A 22,257-nucleotide genomic window follows, 5' to 3' on the forward strand; every position below is an offset into this window, starting at 1 on the left:
GCCGAGCATATTCAGAAATCATGTCACCGTCGATGAGATATCTATGCCCCAACTGGCACCCAGATACCAAGAACATATCGAGGCGGAGGGTCTTCATCGTGCCGCAAAGACAAGCTCAAGAGGGAAGCCCATTTGACAGAGACGTTTTATCTATCGAAAGATATCTGCAGTGACACTCTGTTTGAAATTGTCAAATGCGTTTCAATCAGCTTTGCACTTGTCAAATATTTTCTAAGCCTCGCTATCGCAATCGCCCGGCAACATCATAAATTCAATATGGAAATATCGCATATACATCAAATAAAAATATTGCCAGACGTAAGGAGTAAGCTGTACTTCAAGAGCATAGAAACTGCATCTTCGTTGCCAATAATATAGGTGTGATGTTTGGTGATGCTGAAGTTTAGTGGTTTGTTTTGTCATTTCACCAGAGTGGAAGTTGCGCTTCCCGAAATGGGCCCGGCCGGCCTCGGCAAATTTAGAACTGTTGTGATTGCACTTCCTCACCACAGAAGCCTTCCAGTATCAACACGCCCCAGATGAAGCAGTCAACAGGACGTACAACTATTTTAGAAACATCTGAAGATTCGAAATGATACCGATCAACCAAGGAAGGCCCTAAGCATAAGCTGGCTGGCTAGCTTTTCATCGAACAGTACTGTACTCTACAACAAAGCCACAAGGAAGCACGAGAGAGCAACAGGATCCCAAGAAAGAAAAGGAGCGTGGAACAAAGTATTCAGTGTAATTTCTGGAGCATATTTGACAAGAAACTCACCAAGCATGAAGTTCCAATCCTGACAACCTCAAGCTCTCGTCGAGTGACAATTTGAGTCCAGAAGAGAATTTCTATCGATTGATATCTTGAGCTGTTTGTTCTTTTGGAATGGTTGCCATTAGCTGCTATCTAGATTATCCTCCTTTGCGTGGAGATGTTTCATCTTCAGATACACACTTTACTTTAATTATCGCCAAGAAGCTTTTGTCACGTCTTGGTACCATGTTCTGCTCCACAAGAATAACGGAGGGTCTCTTTCCGTAAACGCCACATACCGCTCACTCTCCCATATCCATTTTTCCGCTTTTCTATATTGCCAAAACCCAATTTAGCCTCACCTTCAAAACTGATTGTCAAACCACCACGCTGGCAACAAAAGTTTGTGCCCAAATTCTATTCCCACTTTCTTATCTTCAATGACCATGCAGGGATTCTGTCAGGAAACCTCTCTTGGGACATTCAATGAATGATGATGGGACCATCGATTAGGTCTCCAAAAGCGCTCTATCTGCTTCCGCTTATTGCAATTGTCCTGCTCTGCCTGCGATGGTTTACCCCGCAACTTCCCAATCTGATACAGGAGAATACAAAACCCAAGTTGGCCTACGCGACGTTATTGCTACCAGACACAAGTTCCAACCCCTCCCGCAAGACAGACCTATACTTCCTCAGCACCCGGATCCTCAATTACCAGCTCCTCCACGACAAACGCACACGCACAACGCGCGCGATACCCTTTCTTGTCCTTGTCACGTCTGACATTCCTCCGTGGAAATGCGATCACTTGAAGCGGGAAGGCGCTACTATCGTGCGAGTGGAAAAACTTGATGTAGATTGGATTAAGCCGGGGCACGAGAGATGGCGGAACGTCATGATCAAGCTAAGGCTTTTCGAACTCCTGAAATACGATCGGATTCTGTTCCTAGACGCAGACACGTTTCTTTTTAAACCTCTCGACGGCGTATTCGCAGATCCCGCAGCACAAATCCAGCAGACTCTGCAACAGGCGAGCATTGAGCCTGACGAAAGCCCTCTTCCCGAATCGTATGTCTTCGGAACCAGCTCCGAAGTCACGACCGCAAGCCACTCATACCCGCCTGTGCCGATGGGGTATTTCAACGCCGGGTTCTTCGTCATGTCTCCATCGCTCAAGCTCTTCACATATTACCTCTCACTCTTCGGTAACACCAGCCGCTTCGATACCACGTATCCCGAGCAGAATCTTTTGAATTATGCGCACAGGGAGGATCGTAATATGCCTTGGGGTCGGCTCAATTATAGCTGGAATATCAATTTGCCGCTTCCGCGGGATGTGGAAATGGGGGTTGCGAGTGTTCATGCGAAGTTGTGGGCCAAGGGGAACGAGCTGACGCCTATTGAGCAGGAATTGCAGGATATTTGGCGGGTGAAGAGGGAGGAGATGGAGATATGGACGGGATTTGGGAGTGGTAGAATGTGAACAAAGCCGAATTGACTAATATAATTTGAAAGCGGTATCGAGGTGTAGAAAAGACTAGTTTGGTGAGTTTCTGTCATCTCTACACAATAGATGGAAGGGGCATTATCCTACCATTTCGTTGAACGTGACATGCTTTTTGGCTTTCGATTTATACTCGGGAGTAGTAGTCTCACCAGTAGTCTTTCATGGAAGCAATACTAAGGTGTGAAATGGAAATGACCAGATATATGGTAGCTGATATTGCCAAGCCAGTCTCCTGGGGAGCTAAGGGTGTATGCGGGGTAGTAGTGGCAGCGGGAGCTACCAGTCCGTACTTCAACCTATGCTATATAATAAACCGCAGAATAGTAGATAACTCCTAGCGCCTACAGCGCTACTAGCAACTATGCTTGGTGATGTTTTAAGTTAGGAGAACGGAGTGTGGGACGACAAGGTACTTCCTAAAGCCGGCGCAACTGAATACTTTGACCCTGAAATCGGGGCATCATACAGCTATGATGCATCTACTAAAGAGCTAATAAGCTACGATAATATTGCCGAAGCAGAGCTGAAAGCTACTTATATCAAAAACAAGGGACTTGGTGGAGCTATGTACTGGATAAGCTTAACGTTCGCACACTGCCAACCTTAGCTATATGACCTCCCACTGCTAACTTTAATAAGCATAGAGTTCCCCATCACCCATTTACATATCGTCTCACTCCTGCTCTGCTTTTTGAATTTGATGATACTGCAACGGACTTACTCATTAATAGCTCAAAGGAGCTCAGCACTTGTTGAAGTAATTAAAGCTAAGTTCTAGACTCAGATACACTCCGAGATGACGGTTCGGAAGGCTTGTAGCGCATATTTGCTGACTTACAAGAATCGAAAGGACATAGTTTCAATAATAAAAATGTGGTCATCAAGCAGAGCACAGTGGAAGCAGCCGTATCGCTGCTACTACAGGTTCCCGATCTGAAAGCGTTCTTGGACAGCCTCGAGACAAGGAAAGTTTCCAGGGGCACATAAGAAAGTACGTCGATATTTAAAGTAATAGCGTTAAGAAAAAATCAGGCCGGTGAGTAGATCACTATATATTATAATTATAACGCCTTCAGGAGAGGCAATTGTGACTGCCTTTGCGAGACCTGCAAGCCTCTTCCTGAAAGCAGACCTCTCGTTATCAACTACAATCTATAAGGGGAGAAATTCCACTCAAAAAGTCGATACTTACGTGATGAAACGTTGTCACAAAGGTTTATATTGTGTGTGGTCCCAAACAAAGTAGGGTTGCTTTGGACTTTGGAAAACTTTCAAGTCACTTGATTGTGACTAGGGCAAAAGGAGACTCCCATATCGAAGGGTGTTTTAAAAGGTACATAAAAGTCTAATTCTGGCTATAATTCTAGGCCTCAGATTTTGAGCTTCATTTTATGTCTTATTCCTACTTAAAGTCGCAAGACCGAGGACCTTAACTCTGATACACAATACACGCACTTTGTCCACTCATCCATAACAACATCACCATCTTGGTCAATTTTAACAAAGTGCCTCTCTTGCTCCTCTGAAATCTTCTGAGTATGCTCTGGCTTTTAGGGAATACGGCCCGTCGCACAAGTTGAATCGAAATGTCCACCTCCACAATGCTTACAAGGTCTGCGTCTCCATAAAGATAGTTCCCCAGGTTCCCTTTGATTTGTATCGACTTTAAGCTAACATCAGCAAAGGCTTTGATATGTATTTGGTGCTTACATTGCGGTTTTCTTATCATTTTATCATTTAGTTCCTGCTTTGGGCGTGAGGATGATCGAATTTGCATGTCCAAGATTAGTTCAGGCTTGGTTGGGGGGCCATTTTCGGCTGCTGAATAGGGGCTCGCTTCTGGCGCCAAGTCAAAAATGGAGCTAGTTTATTTCGAGGAAGATTTACGTGATTGACGAAAGAGCTAATAGCGGCATATCCTCAATCAGCAAATAATGTACTGTTAAAAGGCGAATTAGGTGTCGCGAGATTGTTAGTTAATTATTTTTTAGCAGTGTCCACTTGTAACTAAGCACCCCTAGCCGGTTGTACTCCAAAGTACCGCTAATAGTGATCGCAGGAGCGGAGCCAATTCTTGCCCATTCTATGCCTCATGCTCAAGTCTGTCTTCTTTGCAAAGACTCTAGTACCAGTAGGAAGGCGAGTTGGGTATCGCTAATATTTTAGTTGACTTAGCTAGGGAAGTACTTGAAAAAACCAGAACTGGCAGTCGAGACGAACACATACAGGTGTCAACGCCAAAAATGGACCAAGTGGTTACAATTTTTTGAAGCGAAAGGGGCGAAGCCGATTTCACAAGCAACTGTACCTACCATTTGGTCGAGATTTGGACTTCCATGTGATGACTGGGCTTGGCTGCGGAAGAAAACATCCCACTCCCTCCTCATTCTCCTCCCTTGTTATCCTGCTTCTCCCGACCAATTATCGCCGAGAGCGCTATGACCAGACGCGCGCAACAGTGCCAACCAAGGACAAGGAGAGGTTTTTTTTCACCAAACTGAGGAAGCTTGTTAAACGTATCAAGGAGAAAGCTGGTCTTGCAGCAATGATCGCTTCCGTCCCGGAGGTTGAGCAGCGATAATAGCTACGAATGAGCAATGTGACCGGCTAGCATAGGGAGTGTAGGTACTCAACATTTGTTCTTTCGACTACTAAACAATCAAATCTACTAGACTAGATGAAAAGTCTGCAGTATCCCTTCCTCCGTGTACCTGTCCGTACACTTAGCCCGTGCCCTAGCCAATACGCATTGCTGGGACCTAATTTCGGGCCTCCAAATCTCAATTATCCTGCTATGACATTCAAAATCTCTCCCCGGTGCCGATGCTACGTCATCGATCTGCTGGTCAATGAATCCATTGTAGAGCTCCAGATCAGGCTGCGACATGTGAACGTAAATATTCCCCACGACCATGTATCGGAGGCGATCGCTATCTCCTACTTTGCGCAGAATGATTGGAGAAGTCCGACCTGCGAGAAGGCATCTTGTCCCCAAGCTCAGTCGCACCACATGCCATCCCAATAGCACCTTTGTCGGAACGGATAAGTCTCCTTGGCATCTCCAAGAGGAAGGGCATATTGGATGAGATCTTCCTTACTAGATTAGAGACATGATCGTTATAATCATTATAAAGAAGTATTTCATTAAAAAAAAAAAGACGCAAGGGCAAATATAAGCAGCATAAGAATTACCAACGAGAATAAAGAAACTTCATCTACTGTTCTTATCATAATGTATATCAAGAGGCACATGGTCAAACCAAAAACGAGGATCGCCCGAAGCAGTCTCCATGTCAATACCAATAGCCCAGAGGACCATTGCTTCATCCTGTCCTTTAGAACCATTCCTTGGACGAGAAAACTGGCGTTGGCCTCAAGCCATCGAACTAGCAATCCATGTGTCACCAAGCTGTCATCCCCACATTCAAGGGAACGTGAGATGTGATGGGGTCTTGTCAAGCCCGGTATTTCATATCCACACTCTGCAAGATAAAGGCTAACCGCATGCAGGACTATGTCAACACTGAAAAAACCCTGAGTATGAGTTTCGAACCATTGCGCTGTACTTGGAAAATTTCGGTAGAGGTACCATGACGCGCCGGCGTATCTCTGTGTCAGGCAGGAAGTTATAGCTGCAGCGATTTCCGCACTGGAAGCATAATACGCAGTTGGTTGTGTTGACTGATCTGTAAGTAGCATTTCTTCGAGACTGCCACTCGTGATTCTATCTGAGTTGCTTCCGCCACCAGAGCCTAGTATCGAAGTTGCGGCAACGATTGTTCCAATCACGGCACCTTCGACCTGGAGGAAAAGACTGATTTCCCTGCTTGTCTCTAGCATGCACAACTTCCCCATTGAGTCAAGTTGCTTGTTGAGGAAAGAATAGCCGCTTTCAGCTACGTCCTTTGTGGCTTCATCTGAAATCCACAAGGAAAGAGGACCTGGGTTGCTACCAGTCTCCAGCAGTCGATTGATCAAGACAACCTCACAATATTTTTTCTTCCGAAGAAGAGCCTTCGATATGTCTGCCACGACTAACACGAGGGGCTGCCGGTAGTTTGGGGTGGGAACTAGCTCTGGCCCATCATGGCAGAGACTGAGCAATGCGAAGATCCTGTCCCTTGGATCTGCGGAAAGAGACTCTTGGGTCATATAAATCATTCTGCAAAGAGAAGGCTTCATATCTGACTGGTGATCATGACGGAATTGCAATATCCGGTCAATAAATCAGTAAGCAGTCTCGGTTTCCGCACTCCAGTAGCAAGAATTTCGACAAAGGCGTACTGCAGCTTCCATCTCATGTAAGGTCATTCGCATACCATCGCAGCTTATTTGGACCCGCGGCGACACGGCAATCTCCTGAATAATCCAACGTCGCTTCCAGTATGGTCTTTGAAAGAAGTCCTGAAGCGGACGACAAAGCGTTTCAAGCAACCTGCGTTCGCCAGCATCAGCTATTGCAATATCTTCTTCGATGGACGTGGGCGCTAAGACTTCCGATATGATCGGCATGGTTGTTGGCTGCAATGCCTCGCCATTTACAGCAGGCGAATGTACATTCGACAAGTCCGTAGGAAGTGCGCCGTCTTCGGCAAGCAAAAGCTTTTGGAGAAACCTCATAGCAGTTTTTGAGCTATCGGCATCATTTCGGCCCAGCCATGAATAAGTATCGTCCGCTTTCGAGTAGATGTGCTTCATATGTCGGATCTGAAGGCTTCTTTCCTGTCGGTCCGACTGGTTGATACACAAGGCATCTTCCCAAACTCTCGTGACTTCAAGAAGACGCAAGTGCTTTAGAGCGTCCGCAAGATTGACTGTAACATTAACTTCGATGTCATTCACAAATATCGTGGTCGTGAAATTGGGATCGCCCCAACAGTAAGAAAGAGCGACATATTTGGGCGGACCTAGCAGGCTCGTCTTCTCTAGCGTGCATTTCACGACGGCATCGTGGGTGGTGGCAGGCAAGATGGACAGCATTCGAATTTCATAAAAGTCAACATCGAGAGGCTCGTAATATGTGGCCATTCTTTCCAAAGTCTCAGTGGTCAGAGGGAGAGTGGCATTCGAGGGGCGACAACAATAGCAATGAATGAACGTCGAGTTGACGAGAGTGATTGATGGCTGGGAGGAACCTGATTGTCAAGATGTATAAGGCTGGAACTAACGTCATCCATCCTAGGTACTACGCCGCTAAGCCGCATGTCTCGACGTGATTTGCTTTAGGCATGAGATACGCAGCGCAGTGCATCGTCTGTATTGGCCCGCTTAGCGCCTGTTTGGCAACCATAACTCGATATCAGTTTCTACTTACCTCGCCTTGCATGCCTCATAAATCGATGTAATTTGATTGTAGATTACATGATCTATTATACAACGAGTCGTATTCCCAAAATCGAGTTTATGCCTCTCTACAATCGAGATGGTGACCGAGGATGGACTTATCGAGGCTAAATTTAACATTCTTTCCGGAGCTGCCGATTAGTCGGGAACGATAATTTAGCTTTACAATTCAACATCATTGTCGGGTATATGATATCAATTCGTATCCTAAAAGCAGGTACTATTCAGTTTTATATAGCAATATTTCTGAAGGCATCCAATGCCTTAGTGGGCAGTCCCTTCAATAGTTAATCTTTGCCGGAAGGAATGTTAAAGAATACAATCCTCCCCCCAGCCTTGTAATTCTCATCAAGTTTATAATAGCCCTTGCGCTCGAACTGCATGATAGAGCCTTTCTCAAGCTCCGCCACATTGTTCTGTCCAGAGCTCGGCTCCTTAGACGTAAAGAGATCAAGGAGGAAAATCACTTACCTGGAATCATGTTGGTGCTCACAGCTGCGAGCCAGCAGATCTTTTTGGTCTTCTTGAAGTCGCCTTCCAGATGCAATTCGAAGTCTATCCCAGTAACCTTACGCTGTCCTGTCTCGTCTGGCTGCTCAGTCTGGTGGATATGTCGCGCGTAGACATTCCCCCAGTTCATTAGGGTAATTTCCTCATTATCCGCCAGGCTCTGGGCATCAACTTGCTCGAGGAGGATTGTCTTGTCATACAGCACTTTCTTCGTACCCAGATCAAGGTTCTTGAGGTACTTTGGCTTCTCAGCCACGGTCGAGTGCTCCACTCCAGCTACGTGGCAAGTCACCATATTTTCCTGAGCGATAGCTGTATGACGAGAAGAAATGGGATCGATGTATTTCTTATTAAGTGCCCAAAGCGCCCCCCATTCAAGGTTGAGAATATTGCGACTCGGCCCTTGTCGGAGGATAAATTCGCGCAATGCCGGGACTGTCATACCTCTAGAAGTGAACATAAGTCAGTCACACCCCACACGCAGAATAAATGTTGTAAAGGAAATAGAGATAGTCATATAAGGTCCACGTATCTCGAAGAACTGGGGCGCACTCACCGTCGCAAGATGCCTCGAATTGTTGGCATCCGAGGGTCATCCCAGCCCGAGACCTTCCCATCAGCGACAGTTCTGGTGAGCTTTCTCTTCGAAAGCACAGTACGAACAAAATTCATTCGCTGGATTATCAGGAGTCAGCATTATCATGTCCCATAAGGTACGCAGAAATGCCACGCCGAGGGTGGTTTCCTTACCGAGAAATCCCAGATGGGTACTCTTCGCAGCCCCAAAGCATCTTGCATCCATTCATATTGAACATTGCGATCACGATATTCATTTGTACGTAAGGCAACAGTGACGTTCTCAATCGAGTCCAAAATAGGGGCACAGAAGTCATACGTCGGATATATCTTCCATTGCGTGCCTGTTCGATGATGCCTAAAACCGAGGAGTAAGCATCACGAAAAGGGAGAGCAGCAATTCCTCATGGCCGCGGAAAGGAGGCACATTATTTAAAAAGTGAGGGACTTACGCAGTGACGTTGCATCTGTAGATGACAGGATCTCTCATCGTGCCATTAGGGCTATCGTATGCAATCCTGGCGCGAAGGCACCATCGCCGACCCTCTTCAGAGCCAGTCTTCATCTCACCAAAGTGTTCAAGAGTTTCCTCAATCCCGAGATCTCGCCGTTTGGACGGGAGCCTGTTCTTTCGGTCCTTATCGCCTTTGCCCAATTCTGAATCATCCGCGAATGCTTTCCCGGCTGTGATAAGTTGGATAGCATACTCATACATCTCCTGGAAATAATCGCTAGAGTACGATGTCTTCTCAGGGATAATTTCCATCAACTTCAAGTCGTCCAAAATAGCATCCTGGAATTCCATGGATTCTTTCGTTGGATTTGTGTCATCGAATCTGCATAGTAAGGTCCCAGCACCTTTGTGGGCGCAGTAGTCATTCAACAGAGCCGCTTTCGCATGACCGATATGTAGATATCCAGAAGGTTCAGGCGGAAATCTTGTTACCATGGGTCCGTCGACATGTGGTATATCGATATCGAGACTCGCTCCCTTAGCACTTCCTGCGGCGCGTTCTTTCACTTCAAAGCTCGTAAGCTCCGCGATTGCTTCTGACAGCCATAGGTTGGATTCTTCGATATAGGTGTACCATCTATGGGCATTTTCCTGAATCGGCTTTTGCTTGATCAGGGAATGGGTTATTCGATTGCCTCGAATTGCTGCCCACACGGCCAAATCGGCAACAGTCAGGCTGTAACCCACGATATGGCTCCGCAACGTGAGATGACTGTTCAACTCGTAAAGGGAGTTGCGCAAGATCTTCATGTCGGTAGCCAAGAAGCTCTCGCTTCTATCGACCCATTCTTGAATCTACATCCATTGTGTTAGCGGGTATTCTAGTAACATATGAGTAGGGACTAACAGAAGCTGCACGCCTAGGGTTTCCCTTGGCTTCCGTGCTGCTGGCTAGCTCTGCAAGATAGTGAATGATTGCCTTCCCAGATAAAGTCTTGCCGTCGAGAGATGCCATTTGAATTGTCTCTTTGCTAGGGAGAGTATCACCATTGTGGAAGGTTTTCGACACAGTAGGAATGAGTGACGTTTGCTCCTGCTGGATATGGATTGCCATCACCAGGGCTGGCAGTACCGATGCCAGGTTGGCCTTTGTTGCGATGTCAAAGCTCGCCATCGTGAAATCACCCTCTATGGAATCAAAAGGGGATAGTGATAGAAGCAAAGGGATGTGAAGGGATTTGCAAGAATGTTGGTTGAGTGTGACGCACCTTGACTCATGCAGAAGTGAGTTTGTTTGTTTGTTTGTTTTATTCATAGTCCGATCCAGGCCAAAGGCCCATGCGGCAGGCTGGCTATCAAAGCCAGGCTAAATACCACGAAAGCGAAAGAGACAAGTGCAACAACAGGCGTGTCTAGCATATGGCTACACGGACGCCTTTGGGCTGGTGGTTGGATGGCTGAAATTTTGAAAGAGAACGCTCACTGATACACAAGGACGCGAGGGGAAATGTCATTCATTTAGTTGATTTGTTATAGTTTTGGGATAGGCTAGAAATGTATTCCGCCGGCGCATATCTCGCATCTTACTCTCGTTGCCGAAAGAACGTCCTGATGTTGACCCGTGCCCTCCGAAAAGCGACCAAAGTAAGCAAAACGAAAAGAGGGAAGGACTCAACTAAGAGTAGAAGCACAGCGAGAACAAAGGAAACAACCATATAGCCTCCTTGTTCTCATGTCGTAAACAGTTGTGTAGGTTGATTCTGGGCTTGACTGATCATCAGTTTGGAAAAGAATAAAAAATTCCTTATCTAAATCCAGTGCGGAGTAGAACAGTGGGTCTGCCAGATAGGATAGGATGCTTCAACCCCCACAGTTTGTAACCCGGAAGTAATGGCCACTAAGCAATTCATAAGCTGCTAAAAGGAAGGCCCGCCCCGGCCCGGTATATCCTGAGAGTTTAAGATTGACGGTGCGCGCGAGCCTCGAGATGTTTCCTCCGAGCAGCAACGGTGGAAGACAGCTTCGAGAAGGTTGAGAACAGATGGCCGAGTCAACGACCTCCCCATTGACCGACTCCGGAGAAACCGACAGAGGACATGGCCATTGCCAAGATGAAGCAGAACTCCAATACGTTGAGACGGACCTCTTCATCATCGGGGCAGGTCCAGCAGGAGCAGCACTTGCCTGCTTCCTGGCTCAGCATGGTAGACCTTCATGTGCCCACATAGGAAATAAAATTCCTGACATCTCATGCAGATCTGAAAGGCATCATGCTGGCGGCAACGCCAAGCACAGCAGACACACCGAGAGCCCACATCACCAACATGGCCGCTCTCGAATGTTTGCGAGATATCGGCCTAGAAGAGGAGTGCGTTCGAGTTGCTGTGAAGGGCGATTGCATGCAACATACAAGGTGGTGCTGGAGTATGGCAGGTGAGGAATACGCGCGGATGTATTCTTGGGGGAACGATCCCGCGAGGGCAGTATGTTGTCACTAGACTTTTGGGGAATTAAGTACGGTAGCACGGCTGACCGGCTTGTTGTACAGGGCGATTATGATGCTGCAAGTCCTTGCAGCCACGTCGATATCCCGCAAACCGTTCTCGAACCTATTCTTGTTCACCATGCGACTCACAATGGCTTCTCTTGCCGCTTCGATACGACTTTCCTCTCCTTCGAGCGCAAACCCAATGGTACGATTCTTAGCAAGGTGCGGGATAATCTCACAAAACATATATATGAGATACGGTCAAAATACTTGTTCGGTTGTGATGGAGCTCGAAGCCAGGTGTTGCGTCAATTGCAGATACCTTTGGTCAAGAAACCCGGCCAAGGTCTGGCTACGAATGTTTTGGTCAAGGTTGATCTGGAGCATGTTGTTGAGAATCGAATGGGGAATTTGCATTGGGTGATGCAGCCAGATGTAGAGCGTCCAGCATTTGGATGGACGGCCATTGTTAGGATGGTGAAGCCATGGAACGAGTATATGTTCCTTAGTAGAAGTGGATGAATTTAGCTAACCCTCCAGGTGGATGTTTATTTTATTCCCTGCGCCAGGGGCGGGAGTTGACTTTTCTCCGTCCCACGAAGAGTATATTGATTGCGTCAAGACAATGGTAGGAGATGATTCAATACCTCTTGAGATTCTCGGAATCTCGAAATGGTTCATCAACGAGACTGTAGCAGAATATTATTCGGATGACAACATGTAAGTAATTCTCTCGTCCAAAAGGTAGCCCTGCCACTGGGGATTTCAGAAGGGTTGGAAGTTTCTTGACCTCCAATCCCCCTTGTGTAGGGCAAATTATCCTAACATATCCAGTTTCTGCCTCGGAGATGCTGTTCACCGCCACCCTCCCCTCAACGGCCTAGGATCTAACACCTGCGTGCAAGATGCCTACAACCTAGCATGGAAGATTGCCTACGTGACCAAAGGCAAAGCTAACCCAAGTCTGCTCGACTCATACAGTCTCGAACGGCAACCTGTGGGAGAATCAGTGATCACGCGTGCCAACCAAGGCCTTCGAGACCACTTCCCAGTCTGGGAAGCTTTAGGAATGATAGATCCATCGCTTGATATTCGCAAGAAGCATTTCGCCGAACTAGGAGAAGCCACACCCGCGGGCATTGAGCGGAGACGGAGGTTTCAAGCAGCGATCAAAGGAACGGCGCGCGAGTTTCACGGTGTGGGCATAGAGATGAACCAGCGGTATGAATCGAAAGCAATTTATCTCGAAGACGAAAGTCCAAGGCCCCCTCTTCCTGAAGATCCGGTTCTTGAGCATGAAATTACCACATATCCGGGAAGCCGATTGCCTCATGCATGGTTAAATACACGGCTACCCGCAAAGCAGATCTCGACTATTGATCTAGCCGGACACTGCACCTTCTCTTTGTTTACCGGCATTGGCGGCGAGTCATGGAAGGCAGCTGCTGCCAGCGTTGCCAGTGTTTTGGGAATCGAGATTAGGGTTTACTCTATTGGATGGGGGCAAGACTACGAGGATGTCTATTTTGACTGGGCGCAGAGGAGAGAGGTGGGTGAGGATGGCTGTGTGCTGGTTAGACCTGATAGGTTCGTCGCGTGGAGATCTCAAGGGAACCTCGCTCAGCCGGAAGCCAAACTGCTTCATGTGTTAAAGGTAATTCTGGATGGGTAGAAACCACCGAGCACGCTTGGCAAGATTATCTACGTAACCTGGCAATTCACCGCCGTATCTGTGAGCTACTTCTTCGTCCGTTAGATCTTCTTTGCTCAAGATTTCATTGCAGAGAAAGAGTGAATCCAAGCCCTTTCATACCGTAATCTGTATCTTGCAAGCATTCACGATTAGGGTTCACCATGGGTCCTCATGGGTCCTAGATAAGGACCCAAGACCCGACTCATAGGTCTAGAAATCCCTCAGGACCCGCCCATAGGGACCCATGGGTTATTAGGCCTTGTGGTGAACCCTATTCACGTTTAAGCTGCACCTATGTTATTTCATCACAGTTATTTCTGTCGGGGAAACGGTTCCATGTAATTTTGCCAGGTCTACCTAGATATATTAGGATAAGACGTTCTGTTTCTAAATTCACTAGCAGGGAGTAGATGTAACGCAATATGAAAGCTAAGCAACGACCAAGGTTGGTTTGTTTCAACCGGTATAGAGTTAGCTGAGGAAAGGAACTGTCTCAATCGTAGCTAAACAAGTCTACGGAAATTCCAGCGAACCAGTCTGATGAGAGCCAGGGCTTTTCTAAATCATACCTTGGATTTCTCCTGGGGTATAACGCTTAGTAAGATGTATAGAGCAATATATTTGGTGCTACAGCCGTATACCAGAGAATAAACTATACACTATTACACAAATCCGTGAAATTCTCCCTCGCAATTTTGACACAATCAACCCCATACACTATTTTCTGTACATCGGCATCAGCCCACTTATCCGGCACCGGCGCCTTTCCCCCTTTGTCCCTCAACTCCTTGAACATCCTATCCCTCTCCTCCTTCGCCTTGCCCTCTCCCAAATGCAGGTTCCGCGCTGACGCAGCCGCCAGCTCAACCAGCATCTCGGCGCGCTCTTTCCGGATCTTCTCATACACTCTCAGGGCTTTATTGATGGATTCGGCAGACGTGCTGGGGAGTTGCACCAGTACGGCTCCGAGCACGGCGCCGTCCTCGATGGCTTGTGCGGCGCCTTGCGCCATGTGTGGTAACGTCGGGTGACACGCATCTCCTACCAACGCCGTGGACCCTGCAATCCATGTCTCGAGAGGTTCGTGGATCCTCAGTTTCCACTCGCAGACTTCGCCTTCAGGAACCATGTTTAGCATCTTGAGTACCATTGGACAGAAATCCCCAAACACCTCCAACATGGCGCTTTTCGACCCCTTCGTCGTATACGTCTCGGACGGCGCCGCCGCGAAATTCACATCCGGCTGCGTGGTCGAGAGGTTGTAGATGCGCTTGTTGGAGACCGGGTACGCGATGATGTGCCGGCGCTCGCCAATCCACCGCGTTACTGCCTCGGCGTCTATGAGCGCGAGGAGCTCTGCGTCGCTCGCCATTTGCTCGCGCGTTAACATGATGCGGTATGCGGCTTGCTGGGAGTCGATGACAGAGGCTGTGAGGCCGAGGGAGGCTAGCATGTCGCCGCGCGCTACGCTCTTGATGCCATCGGCTGCGAGCAGGATGTCGCAGGTCACGGTGTAGGGATCCGGACTATCGCGGGGCACGGCTGTGAAGGAGGGCTTGGGCGCGAAGGAGAGGACGCGCTGGACACCGGTGCGGAAATGGAACGTGATGGCTTTTTGCGCGAGGCAGCCGTTGTAGAGCCCGTTTGCGAGGGAGTGCCGGTGGCCTACCATGTGCGGGTAGTGATATGTCTCTTCGATATATCCCAGATCCACATTCGCGAGTTCGGTGTCTGTTGCACCTTCTATTTTCCTCTCGAGTCAATCAGCACAGTACATGCAATGCCATGCCATGCCATACCATCTCGTCCCCCATCTATCCATCTTACTTTTCCAAAAGCAAAAAAAATAAAAAAAACATCAGGGATTTAGCGTTGTACAATACCTCTTATGCTAGTTTTCCTCAAAACCACCGCCTCATTCTCAATCTCCTTCCACACGCCCAAATCGTCTAAAATCCGTGACATGTTCGGCGCCAATTGGATTCCCGCGCCCACGAACCCAAGGTCCGAGGCCGTTTCGTAGACATGTATATCTTGAAACCCTTCCTTGGCTAACGCGAGGGCGCAGGTCAATCCGCCCATTCCTGTTTGTTGCCATGAGATTAGCACGGCACATGACTCAGCTTGAGGTTGCGAAATCCAGACTTGGAGGAGCAAGGGAGGAATGAACGTACCGGCTCCTATGATACATATTTTCAGCGAACGCGTGGACTGCGGAGGAGGAGACGTCATCTTGGGATGGATATTTATATAACCTGTGCCTGCTTCGATAGATAGCAAGCGCTGTCGATTTTGAAGATGAGAATAAAGTAAATGGATTACAAGGGATAGAGTAAGTCAGGCATATGTATGATCAATATACCATTGCGAAGCGTGTACCGGTATGCTACATATACATATATGTAGAAGAAGGAAGGTGGAAGGTGGAAGGTGGCTTTCACTCGAGGCAAAATAAAGCTTTACTCCTAACAAAATCTGCCTTTTCCCTTTGCCGGGTCCGACACGATAACACAAACAACCTTTTACACATTTTGTAACCAACCAACCATTCAAAGACGGAGTTCGGAGAAGAGCACTCGTGATGATGATGGAGCGGGGTCAAGGTTAGGTTAAGAGTTTACACTCCGTAAGTGAAAAGATGCCGATGTGGAGGACAAGTGAGGGGCACTTAATTGTGGGGCCATGTGGGGAGAGCTAATACTCTTCGAGTGTCTACGGGTAAATTTATACCCGCTCGCTTGTACATGGCCTGGGGGAACGGAACGAGACGAGTACTTGTAGAACAGAATAGTTTCCCATGCCATGCCATACAATGGGCCTACATCCTATTTATACTCAATCAATTCGAGCAACACCGATGGTGTTAATGAAGAACTATTCTCTTTCGTATTTAAAGTAGTATGAAGGGAGACACTTATTAGGGGAGTGAGGTAGCTTTTTATAGAGTAAGCGAGTTGACCTGTGCTATATCGATTACTCTTGAAGACATGACTATAAGTTTATCAGATATTCGCTTGAGAAGTAAAATATATGTAAAAGGTAGGTACAGCAGTTAAGTTATTTAGATGTCCCAAAGCTATAGATAAAATGTGATTCCCTTCCCTTCTCGTCTCATCTCATCACGGAACCATATCCTCTCCCTTCCTGACCGCACATCCATAATCCCCCTGATTCGGCATCCTCAACACAGTATGCGTATGAAACCTCGCCGGTTCCTGATTCGACAAGAACACCCCAGAATGGTGATCGAACTCTACTACGACAACTGGGCTCTGCACCCGATAATAAAACGCATCGCTCGCACCAAAGCCTCCAATCCAACTAAAATACGTCTCGCCAAACAATCCCTCCACCTGCTCCAGCCGCAGCTTCCTTGCTCCGTCAGGCAGATAGAGGAGGAACTGCTCGACGATGTCTAGAACTAGTTTCTGCGCAATAGATGTAAGTTCTGAGATGAGGATCCCTTCGTACGGTACGATACGGTTATCACGAAATGCACCGCAGGTGATGCGTTGATCATCCTGGTTCCAGCGATCGGCGGCCAGATCGCCCGTGAGCGCCATGGCCGGGTCTTTCAGCAGCTCGTACGTGCGGGCTTTCATCTGGCTTTCGGCAGGTAAACTCTGCATGAGCTTCAAACCTAGCGCTTCTTCCTTGTGCAGAATCCGCGTCCCTGCAAACGGCCCCTCGTCGATGATATTCGGTTCCGCGCCTGTGAAGGCGGGGGAGATGAATATCTGTGGGCCCTGGAGAAAGACGCTAAGACATAGATGATGGCCATAGAGCGCCCAGCCCCAGGGCTTGGTTGTGGATGGCTCGCCGAAGAGCAGGAAATTGTAGGAGAGCTCATTTAGCACTTTGGGTATGTTGCATAGCTGGCCGAGGAAATGGTTGATGCGCATCGCTGATAGGGCTTTCTGGTAACCTGCTGGCGAGAACGTGGCTTTGAGCACGGCGAGGATTGATGTGGAGATGGAGGCAGGCTGTTCTTCGAGACGGAGACCGAGGGGCCGGAGGAGGAACTCAGGGTTAGACCATGCGCGCCATTCGCGGGCGTTGAGGGGGTATGAGAGTTTTGTTTGTTGTGAGGGGGTTAGTTGGTTGAGGACGTTTTCGACTGAAGTTACGATTTTGTCGATGGGGATGCCTTCATCTTGGACATGGAATAAGTTAGGGATGATATTTCCTGCACATGCATAGTTAGCTTTTCGTATTTTTTTGGTTCAAATATGTAGTTGAAGAAGGTGTCTCTCACCATCAGTAGTAACGCCTTTATACGGTTCTTCCAACAATTTCTCCCAGGCCTTCGTAAGTCCATATATCCATGGCGGGCTCTTAGTCTTCTGAAAATGTTCCACGTACTGATACGCATCCTGATCCTTCGCCGTCTGAAATCGCGGTGTATTCAGATCAGGCAAATACTGGCGGAATGCAGCTGTCCCAGGCGATTCAATAAGCAACGGCACTTTCTCAAGAAGAAACTCGACTATTGCATCAGGACCCTTCTCCACCTGTAATCCTTGAGGAATGGCCATGGTTTTAATGCCGGGGATGATTGAGCGCGCAATGCTTTGGATCTCGGAGCTTTGCGCGGGCGTCCACATAGATGCGCAGAACTGGAGCCAAATTATTATCATACTGTAACATCTTAAATCCTAAACAGAAGGAAGTTGCTTACCAGCATATCCGGCTGGTATTTTTCTACTGTAGGCTTCACATCTCCGATCTCTGCATTGCTTGTTCAGTGAGGGGTTTCCTTTGACTCTAAAGATATCTCGAGACTTTTTAATTACCTTGTACATTAGCAACATGTAGAATGGTATATTTCTCTTTCAATGCCTCTACCAAACGACCGATTAACCTCTTTGCGCGTTCGGGTGCCGTGTTTACAGTCACGAGCTTGAAAGGCCCGAGAGGCTGTGTCGATGTCATTTAGGCTGCTAGAAAACCAATTTGCGTAGAATGCGGAGGAGGTAGAAATATGATCGACTTATTTGTAGATGATGTCCCTTAGATATAAACAAATTGTTTATCTTTGTAAAGTTTTATGGTTACAGTCGTGCATCGGACGTGCATCGATTCATGGTGGTGTTGAATCCCGAGTGGGGCATAGGTGGGGAGGCGGGGGCGGGGAAGGCAATAGTCTGCAGGTGTGGCAATAACCTAAGATACACCAGGTAGTCTCGGGAGGAGTAGTAAATACATAACTTGATTCTATTAAGAACTTGCCCAAAACAAATAGAGCGGTCAATTTTAGTCAATGGAGGAGTTGTAGAGAATGGCTGGTTGTAATTCGCTACGTTACAGAGCAGCCATAAACAGGCTTATGATCGCCCACTTTTTTGCTCTCTAAAGTTATTGCCCAGTCGTAGTCCAGATCCAAAGAAACCAAAAGGGAACACAAGCCATAGAGCTGCAATGACCTACAGAAGGTCAGTAAATCTAGTGTGTTTGATCTCCCAAGCACAACGTACCTTTGTCCTAATCACCCTATCCTGGTGCCACATCATTTCGTTATTTCATTACTTCGACCGTCTCAGAACCAGGTCCAGATATGTGATGTCTCGAGAGTTGCGGTGGATGTTGGTTTTACACAATTCATCGCTGGTTCTAGGGGTAAGCTGCATCTTTCGAGTATTCATGTTTGACGCCGTGTCTGATTCTGTTCTTCAGTAACGAGGGTAAGTAGAGCTCGGGTAGTACAAGTTGGCAAGGAAAGACCGTGAATCGAATTAAGCTGGTATTGGGATACGTGTAGAAGCCATTTTCATAATATAGGGACGAATTAACTGCATGTCTGACGGTCGCCAAGTGTAAGACTCATGCGCAAAAGCTGTGTGTCAGAAAGGGGTGTTGGGATTCGTAGAAAGGAAGAGCAAAGAATGTTGAGGATCCTAGGTTTCCGGATTCATTGGAAACGGAACAGACTGCCTGTTGTAGCGGGTTCTTGAATCCGCAAATTCGTACAATGCTCTTTTACAGTGAAGAATATCAGAGTTGTGAGAGACTGCACCAGAAATTAGTTCCAGGATCCCTGAGATATGAAAGGAAAACATACGTTTGGTCAATCCAGCCCTGAACCTAGTTATCCCTCTGGTTTGTGGCGTTATAGACGATAAGGAGAGTAGTGATAGAGGTAGGGATGAACACCAAGCATTGCAGGGTTCTTTTGATGCCCATACCCTTGCGCAGATGTGCTATGTAGTGTTGCCAAAAGTGGATCCATACTATATTGAAGGCCACCTCCACAACAGCGTGCAGGTTCTTCTCAACCAAGTCGTTCCTGAAGTACACAATAGCCACGAAAATAATAACCAAGGCGAAGAACCCGGGAAAGCCACGAGTCAAAAACCAACGTCCCTCCTTCGATTCCTCGGCCTGTGTAGCATCTAGAGCCAGTTGCACGAGATTCTCGCGGTCCTCAGGAGACATCTTGTCCAAGGCTTCCTGGAATGTATTGCGTAAGATCTCTTTGGCTTCCTGGGTGGGATCTCTTGGGTTCACCACTTGGTTCAACCCCGTGTTGTTGGCTACATTCGTGCGACCCATATGCGTTCGAAACGGAATTGGAGGCATGGTCGAGGCGGACTAGGATTGCACTTGGACTTGCTTGAAGTTGAAGAAGAGGAGGTGGTTTAGGAGCTTGGTGGAAAAATACTAAACAGGTACAGTCGAGTCCTCGCCAATAACTCGTCCTTCGGTATCCTCAAGATGCTTGTGGAGAGTCTGAAAGAAGGAAGCTTGAATGCGTCTCGAATCGTGATAGTTTTAGTAGAATGGGAAGTGATTTTGAATGTCACCACTTGATGATGGTGTTGGATCCAATTGACGAAGTTGATGTTGAAGAGTCGAACGTTCGTCGGCAGAAGTTAAGAAAGCTCGCTCCTTAACCCGTTCCTCCCCTTTCCGTCGAAACCCCCAACTCGCTCCTTCCTGAGCAAAAGTCGTGTTTACACACCTCCATTCCAAAAGTATGACAATTCCAGAGCAAAGAGTATCGTCAGACCAGACGGAAGATCTAGGGACTATTTTTCTGAGCACGTGCCCATGTCAGTTTCAATGTCATAAGGTCCTGAGATGTCAAATACAGGTGACTTACAAGCACTCCAGACCTCATCTGACCGGGAAGCCAAAGATTCTCTTCACACGCATTCAACACGTGCCCACGCCATCTAGTCCAAGCACTGGGAGGCTTCTCCACTTTATCTATGAGACGTACACCAGCAAAGATAGAGCGATTTTTCTAGTATCGCTCTTGGAATTAGCAGTATGATCTAATAGGTATAAGATGCTTCGCTCTATATCAAAAACCGTTTGATTGTTGAGCACTTTCTAGCTCGAGTGTTCCATATGCTCAAAACGCAGTCGTGATATGGGACATAAGCAGAAATAGCTGCAAACAAGCAAAGGAGGGCCTACTCACTAAATACTTTCCGGTCTCTGCTGGTTTACAGCGTGGTGAACAAGTCAGCAATCAAGACTGCGTATCATTATGCGCATCTCAAGAGCTACGACATTTGGCGTAGCACAACCTCAAGCTTCTAGGCCAATTGTCCAGAGAGTAAATTTCTTTCTCGTCTCATAATGCTAGCTTCCCCGTAGAAGAGAGTAGCAAGAAGTCTGTAGACAAGATCATCTATTGCTCATCAGTGGTATATACAAAAGCAATTGCCCACATCCATTCCGCCAGAGGTGTGTATCCGTATCCAAAACGAGTGTGCTACCATGCCATCCCGCTTTACGCCCATCCCAAACAAAACGACCACACGCAAAGTCGAAACCAAAGCCCGTAATCTAACTGATCAAATGCTCGTCCCGCATAATTATTACTTCCCACTCTCCCCCATCTATGCCAGGTGCAGTCGACATATATCGTGTTCATTGCTGAGCAGCATCATCGCCATCTTGGACCCCAGAATGGTCAGTACGGCCTTTGACAAGCACATATTCGGATTCGGAGCTGGATAATTCACCTTCGCTAGCACCAGGTGTAGGTGGTAAAGCCCCTGGCATGGGCGGCAGGGCACCACTGTCACCCCTGTTCCCCGTCTTTGGCCTATTCGCCGTCTGGGGTCTGCTTCCCGTAGCTGGCGGTTGTGAAGAGAGTGGACTAGTCGGCGCTCTGTCTTCGGGCTTGGTATCTGTAAACGTGTCTGCGGCGAGCGGGGCGCGTTGTCGAGGGCTCGATCGTCCCGAGGGGACTTTCTCATTGGGGAGGGGAGACGCGCCGCGGGCTTTGAGTCGCTCTTCGGTAGCTTTCAGGCGCGCTTCGAGGGCTTCGAGTTCGGTGGTTTGCGTGCTTACTGCTTTCTTCCTGGTAAGGCTGTGTGAGAGACATGGTTATGCGATGGTGAGGGGTAGGGGAACGTACTTCTCATAGACGGCGGCATCGAGATCTGCTAGGCTGTTGTCGATTTTAAAGAGATCATTTAGGGCAAGGGAGAAGGAGCGCGCCATTGTGCTGAGGATTTATTAGATGTTGTAATAGCTTTGGGGTGTTTTGAGGCGTACGATTGCGGTCTGACACTGCTGGGCTGCCATTCGCGGTCAAGCTCTTCGTCAGACATTTTGAAGTTTAGTGGAGGATCAATTTGGGATGAGGATGGATGAGTGATGTAGTAGGTAAGAATAGAAGTAGGGTATGAGTATAGGAAGAAGAGGAAAGTGTGGTACGTGGAGGTGGTTTTGGGCAAATTCAATATGCGGATCTCCTCGAGCTAATTTGGCATAATAAGGGGTCGCGGGCTAGTGTCATCTGCCTTCTTGTCTTAGCACCTTCCTTCCCTCTGACCTCTTCTCCTCTTCCCCTTTTCTCTTGTGGAAAGTAGACGAAAAGGCAGAGATTATATCAATGTCATGCGGGAAATACTAAGTTTGAGAATATAAAAGGATATTATTATTATGCGGTAGTTAGCCGTCATACGGAGAAGAG

The 22,257-nt window shown here is 47.6% G+C and overlaps 7 protein-coding genes across 7 annotated transcripts; 2 read left to right on the top strand and 5 right to left on the bottom strand.

The window, feature by feature from the left end:
- Positions 1-1,250: 1,250 nt before the first annotated feature.
- On the top strand, positions 1,251-2,237 carry mug136 (Meiotically up-regulated protein; the record flags this gene model as incomplete). Its single annotated transcript, XM_031149766.1, has 1 exon — positions 1,251-2,237. One exon carries the CDS (start codon positions 1,251-1,253, stop codon positions 2,235-2,237), a length of 987 nt encoding a protein of 328 aa, XP_031005610.1.
- Positions 2,238-5,716: 3,479 nt separating this feature from the next.
- het-6_3 (Heterokaryon incompatibility protein 6,OR allele) lies at positions 5,717-7,289 on the bottom strand (the record flags this gene model as incomplete). Its single annotated transcript, XM_031149767.1, is given in 3 exon segments — positions 5,717-5,743; positions 5,763-6,388; positions 6,581-7,289. 3 exon segments carry the CDS (start codon positions 7,287-7,289, stop codon positions 5,717-5,719), a joined length of 1,362 nt encoding a protein of 453 aa, XP_031005609.1.
- A 428-nt stretch (positions 7,290-7,717) lies between these two features.
- Positions 7,718-10,318, bottom strand: gus1_0 (putative glutamate--tRNA ligase, cytoplasmic; the record flags this gene model as incomplete). Its single annotated transcript, XM_031149768.1, has 6 exons — positions 7,718-7,725; positions 8,076-8,560; positions 8,671-8,789; positions 8,865-9,048; positions 9,143-9,999; positions 10,052-10,318. 6 exons carry the CDS (start codon positions 10,316-10,318, stop codon positions 7,718-7,720), a joined length of 1,920 nt encoding a protein of 639 aa, XP_031005608.1.
- Positions 10,319-11,185: 867 nt separating this feature from the next.
- tfdB_1 (2,4-dichlorophenol 6-monooxygenase) lies at positions 11,186-13,304 on the top strand (the record flags this gene model as incomplete). Its single annotated transcript, XM_031149769.1, has 5 exons — positions 11,186-11,348; positions 11,401-11,627; positions 11,693-12,126; positions 12,173-12,352; positions 12,467-13,304. The coding sequence occupies 5 exons, from the start codon at positions 11,186-11,188 to the stop codon at positions 13,302-13,304; spliced, it is 1,842 nt and encodes a 613-aa protein (XP_031005615.1).
- Positions 13,305-13,977: 673 nt separating this feature from the next.
- Positions 13,978-15,557, bottom strand: OpS4_1 (FAD-dependent monooxygenase; the record flags this gene model as incomplete). The annotated part of the gene is made up of 3 exons (XM_031149770.1): positions 13,978-15,068; positions 15,209-15,409; positions 15,500-15,557. The coding sequence occupies 3 exons, from the start codon at positions 15,555-15,557 to the stop codon at positions 13,978-13,980; spliced, it is 1,350 nt and encodes a 449-aa protein (XP_031005614.1).
- Positions 15,558-16,444: 887 nt separating this feature from the next.
- Positions 16,445-18,257, bottom strand: LHYA1_G004816 (uncharacterized protein; the record flags this gene model as incomplete). The annotated part of the gene is made up of 4 exons (XM_031149771.1): positions 16,445-17,511; positions 17,581-17,941; positions 18,004-18,053; positions 18,119-18,257. 4 exons carry the CDS (start codon positions 18,255-18,257, stop codon positions 16,445-16,447), a joined length of 1,617 nt encoding a protein of 538 aa, XP_031005613.1.
- Positions 18,258-21,203: 2,946 nt separating this feature from the next.
- Positions 21,204-21,892, bottom strand: LHYA1_G004817 (uncharacterized protein; the record flags this gene model as incomplete). Its single annotated transcript, XM_031149772.1, has 3 exons — positions 21,204-21,648; positions 21,697-21,786; positions 21,837-21,892. The coding sequence occupies 3 exons, from the start codon at positions 21,890-21,892 to the stop codon at positions 21,204-21,206; spliced, it is 591 nt and encodes a 196-aa protein (XP_031005612.1).
- Between the last annotated feature and the right edge of the window lie 365 nt (positions 21,893-22,257).

Source organism: Lachnellula hyalina, assembly GCF_007821495.1.
Source record: "Lachnellula hyalina strain CBS 185.66 chromosome Unknown contig00061, whole genome shotgun sequence".
Classification (NCBI taxonomy): domain Eukaryota; kingdom Fungi; phylum Ascomycota; class Leotiomycetes; order Helotiales; family Lachnaceae; genus Lachnellula; species Lachnellula hyalina.